The 5,137-nt window shown below is 62.6% G+C and overlaps 1 protein-coding gene across 1 annotated transcript; it reads right to left on the bottom strand.

Annotated features, from left to right (window-relative positions):
* Positions 1 to 3,820: 3,820 nt before the first annotated feature.
* On the bottom strand, positions 3,821 to 4,906 carry EMIHUDRAFT_460327 (hypothetical protein; the record flags this gene model as incomplete). Its single annotated transcript, XM_005793178.1, has 2 exons — positions 3,821 to 4,218; positions 4,397 to 4,906. The coding sequence occupies 2 exons, from the start codon at positions 4,904 to 4,906 to the stop codon at positions 4,054 to 4,056; spliced, it is 675 nt and encodes a 224-aa protein (XP_005793235.1). The 3' UTR covers positions 3,821 to 4,053.
* Between the last annotated feature and the right edge of the window lie 231 nt (positions 4,907 to 5,137).

Here is a 5,137-nt window from a genome sequence, read left to right as displayed (position 1 = left end):
CACGCTCAGATTCCCTCAGGCTCAGATTCCGTGCAAGGGGGTGCCGAGGTATACCGCAGCGCGCAGGCCAGGATGGAGTGAGATCTTGCGGGGCAGGGCGTAGGCTAGCGCGTGAGGGCGCAGGCAAGTGCCCGAGGGTATGGGGGTGGGCGCCACCCTGGGGCTACCCGTAGCATTGTCGGCTCAGTGATGGGTATCCCCGAGCACCGAGCTCCCGCTCGACAGAGTGGGGGCGATTTCTAGCAATGCTCTCTTCGTCCTCGACATTTGATGCCTGCCTTCTCAGGAGTTGTCGGCGCGTCGGCGGCGGCGGCGGCGGCGGCTGATGCTCGGCGAGCACAGCTGGGAGCGGTGGACGATTCAGGATCGGTCGGTGGCGTGCAAGCACGGATCTCACAAGAGGGGGGGCTTTGGTTGGTCAATCTCTCTGTCACGCATGATCGGGAGAGATGGCAGTTAGGCTGTATATACTTTTCCTCTCGCACCCCGTCTCTTTTCCTTTCCTTTGCTGGTTGAAACGGTTCGCGCGCCCTTTTCGGCGCCCTTTTTCCTTAAACCGGACCCTTTTCCCCCTCCCCCATTCCTCTTCTCCCTTTTTTCTCTACAGCACCCTCTCTTTTCCTCTCTATTTTCCCGGGGAAACCATCAAATTTTCCGGGCTCTGAGCCGAGTCTGAGGCTGGTTTGGGCCCAAAATCAGCCAAATCGGCAAAATACCGGGTATTTTGCGGGTATACCTGGAAAAACCCGAATACCTGGAAAAAGCCCGGGATGTTGCCGGTTTCCTCGATTTTGCCTCAGTCCTCAGATTTTGCCCCAGACCAGCTCTCAGACTCAGCACAGGGAAAGTCGCGAGTTTCCAGAATGGAGCACCAAACACCCTCTGTTTTCCCTGGAAATTTCCGGAAACGCAAAGTGCTGGGCCCCCTCTGTTTTCCTTTTTGTTTGCCGGAAAAGTATATACAGGCCAAGATGGCAGCAAGCAAGCTGACACTCTTCCTGTTCACAGACCTGTTATTGATTGATTGAGAAGAAAATATGGCAGTGCGCGCTGGTCTATGAGAGGTTGAGGTGCGAGCCCTGGAGGCCCTGGGATGGGGGGATTCACAGTAGGGTGATAAGACACACAAGAACCTCGCATACGACGACATGTGAGAGTCAGGCCCACACCAGCTCGGGTTACGATAACTATATGTGTTAGCTAGAAACTCGGGGAGGTCGGGCAGGCACGACGCGAGTTGTTTCGCCTTCCGCCCCCTCTTCTGCATATTGTTTGGAGGCCCACGGCCGCGCGCAGCCCTGGAGGTGGGTGGCTGGGCATGGACGCTCCGAGTTCCTCCGGCGCCGGTGCTAGCAACGCGCCGCCTGCGCAGCCACCGCTCTCTCCGCTGTCCTTCTGCGAGCGCCTCGAGCGGGACACAAAGGAGGATGAGAGCTTTGACCCCATGTTTGTGGTGGGCATCTGCCTCGCCATGCTATCCGCGCTCATCTCCTCGGTAGCGCTCATCATTATGAAGCGCTCCGCAGACATCGAGGAAGGGCCACCCTTCCGAGTCGTGAGGTGCGCGGCCCCGTGGCTCCCAGCGGCCTGCCTCTCTGCCGGCTGCATCAGCGCTGAAATTGCGCGATTGCCTGCGCGGAGTCGAGCCATCCGTTCGCGCACAGGTGGTGTCCTCCCATAATTCGATTCGCCCACCGCAAGCGCTGGTGGCTCGGGTTCATCATGAACACGGCGTCCGAGGTGTCGCTCTCGTTCTATGCTCTCTCGCTCGCGCCGCTAGTGGCGCCGCGCCAACGGACAGCTTGCGCTCCAGCACACCGGCTTGCGTCCCGATAACACGCTCTACTCTCTAGGTGATCGCGCCCATATTTGGCCTCGGCATCGTCTTCAGCGCACTCCTCGCGCGCTTTGGCTGCGTGTGCGGGGTCAAGGAGTCGCTCTCGCGACTCGAATGGCTGAGGTGAGCCTCCAGTTTACCACCCGCCACGCATCGCTGCCAGAGCACACTGCCACTACCAAGGGCACACGGCGACAACTTCAGAGCGAGTGTGGTACGGCCTCTGCAGTCGCGCTGCGCTCCCAGCAAACGGCCGGGCCACGCGGCCCACCCCTCGATGCTCGAACCCGTCCCCCCGGCGCACGCAGCATCCTCGTCGTCCTCACTGGCATCGGCCTCACGAGCGCCTTTGGCCCATCCTCGGACCACGACCTCGAGTACGACGAGATCGGTGGCTACTTCAAGCGGACTGCGTTTCTAGGCGACTTTGCACACCTACGCACTGCCACACCCGCTCTGGGCCATATGCCGGCCAGAATCTGGCACCTTGCAGCACCTCCCTCGCTGCCTCCGTTGCAACGGGTACCGTGCCCTCGGTTGAAGCTCCCATGTCTTGCTCACGTCTGCCCTCCCTCCCCACCTAGCCTACGCATGCCCCGCCGTCTGCTACGTGTGCGCTTGGGTGCTCCTGCTCCTCCCGCGATCGCCGCTATTGCGGTGGCGCCCCGCGAGGACGTCGGTCAAGATGGCCGTCGGGGCGACAGCCGCCTCGGGCGTCGCGGGCGCTTTCTCCATTGTCTTCTCGAAGATTTTCTCCGAGGGGGTTGCGCACCGCTGGATCGGCAAGGTCACACTGTCGCTTGCCTTGCCACGGCCGCCCTCGCCTCCGTCCCACCGCAGCCCCGCTCCCTTTGCCTCTCCTCCTTCTCAGGGCGACACCTCGGTGCTCTCTAACGGCGTGACATGGGCCTCGTTCGCGGGCATCCTGGCCTGCTTCCCGGCGCAGGTGCTGCTGCCCAGCCGCCCGCTCTTGTTTCTCTGCCCACGCGAAAATGGCGAGCCATTCCCCTCTCCACGTCCAGTTGTGGCTGCTCAACTGGGGGCTCGGCGCTGGCAAGGCGGCTTTCACGGTGCCGCTGTACACCGTGATGATCATCTCCAACAACATCATCCAGGGTGGCCTCCTTTTCGACGAGTTCACCTGCCTCGCCGAGACGACGTGGAAGCTCGCCGTCTTTATCGTGGCGCTCTTTGTCGTCCTTGTCGGCGTGGCGGCGCTGGCGGCGCAGCAGGGCAAGGCCAGCGACATCGCTGATGCGAGCGGGCGCACGACCGAGCCGAGCCGGCAACCGGTGGCTGTCTTTACGTCGTTCGCCGCCGCGTCCACGGAGCATGCCACGGCCGACATGTTTGGCGACTCATGGAGGGCGCGGTCGCCGGTTTCGCGCAGGAGCCGCCTCTTCTACCCACCCGACGACCCCGACTCGCCGCAGAACAAGGCTAGCTCGCACTTTGAGGAGCGTAAAAGCCTATTGCAACAAATACTCGCCGATCGGGCCGAAGCGCGAGGGGGGGTCCAGCTGGACGAGGGTGCGGTCGAGGTCGAGGTGATGGCGGCGGCGACGCGCTATGCGAGCAGCGGCGAGAGACAAGCGCCGGACGGCGGCGGCGCGGATGACGACGACGCGAAGTCAGATATCTTGTTGGTGGCCTGAGCCGACATTTGTACTCTTCTCTCCTCGGCAACGCTCTACGCGTGCCGACTGCCGGCTGAGACCAGGCCGAGACTCACTTGTGTGTCCACAGCCCACTGAAGAGAGTGAAGCCTGTGCACACTGCTCACTGGTCGCGGCGATGCAGGCCCCCCCGGGGGGCGGAGGGCTCTCTCTTCTCGAATGCATGTTTCCCCCACTACTACTTCTTGGAATAGTCTCCATGTATAGACAACATCGATCAATAAAAAAGGCGATTTACTCACGCCCGAGAGAGAGCAGTGGCTCTTGCACGGCGCTTGGCCTTTTAGCTAATTAGCTTTAAAAACTTTTTAAGTTTTTAAAGCTAAGAATTTTTTTGCGAGAGCAGCAGATAGGCGCGGAGAGGGGTCTCAGACTCGAGACACACGACAGGCTGTGGGACAGGTCTCGGAGTCTCGGGGGAGCAGTAGAGACTACGTAGAGTGTTGACGCATGACCCGGGCGGGCGGGAATGTGCCGATTCTGCGGTACACGCGCAGTGGCCTGCTCCGACGGTCTCAGAGACACTCACTCATGCCACTGTCATGTCGCCGCTGGCTGCGCGCGCATCGCATGCATCAGCACCTCCCTGTCTTTTGTGTAGTGGTACACGAGCTGCGCCTCGCTGTACCGGTGATCGCGCCCAACCGTCACGCAATCGCGCAGCGCGGCCCATGCGAGCCGTACGTCGCGCTCCATCCCCTTGGCCTACAAGGGGATGTGGAGACGGTCGCTAGTGGGTGCGCCTGCGTTCACGTGGCTTGCGTGTGTGCAGGCGCGCCCCGTGCAGCTGGGTGCACAGATTCGCCTCGTCGCTAGCTCGCAGCGCGGCCGCCATGGCGTCTCTCGCCGACGCCTTGTCCGCGTCGGTAAGCAGGCAGCGGACGAGCGGCGGCGGAGAATCGCCGAATCGCGCGGCCGGCGCGTCGAGCACGACGACGGCCCGGAAGGCGACCCACGCGCCGAAGGCCGGGTGGATCGAGAGCTGCGTCTCGGCGTCATGGTAGCAGAGGCCACTCACCAGCGCAACGCGCTGCATCGAGACGAGCCGCGACGAGTCGGTCACCCAGAAGATGTCGTGGCGTGCTCCGCCCGTCAGATCGGCGACTGCGGCGGATATGACCGACGCTGTGTACGTGTCGAGCGGGTCTGTGACGCTCTCGGGGTCCGGCTGCGCGGCGAGCCAGCGCAAAAAGGCGGACCAAAGCGCCGTGCTATTGCCGAGCAGCACTGCGAGCGTGCCGTCTGACGGTGGCCGCTCAAAGGTCGGCAGCGGGCTCAGCGGCAGGGAATGTTCGATCGCGTGCGCGTTGTACCATCGCACGTCGAACGGCTGTGTGATGTCAATGCCGGCGAGAGCAAGCGTGTCGGCAAACCGTTCGAGCTGAGGGTCCATGCACACACAGAGGCCCACAACCCTGGCGAGGTACTTCCAGCCTGCGGAACAGCTGAGCAGTCTCCCCAAGGCTCGCAAGAGGTCGCCTGCCTCGCACGGCCGCCACCGGGTTTCTTTCTTGCACCGCACCGTAGTTCCTTCTTTTTCACTGCAGATGCTGCTGCTGGTGCGGCGCGGCTCTCCGACGCGACTCGATGCGCGCGTCGCGGCTATCTGACGCGGCGGGCGGCG

Source organism: Emiliania huxleyi (assembly GCF_000372725.1).
Source record: "Emiliania huxleyi CCMP1516 unplaced genomic scaffold EMIHUscaffold_1022, whole genome shotgun sequence".
Lineage (NCBI taxonomy): Eukaryota > Haptophyta > Isochrysidales > Noelaerhabdaceae > Emiliania > Emiliania huxleyi.
The sequence above is the reverse complement of the archived record's forward strand: the minus strand, read 5'-3'. Positions and strand labels throughout refer to the sequence as shown.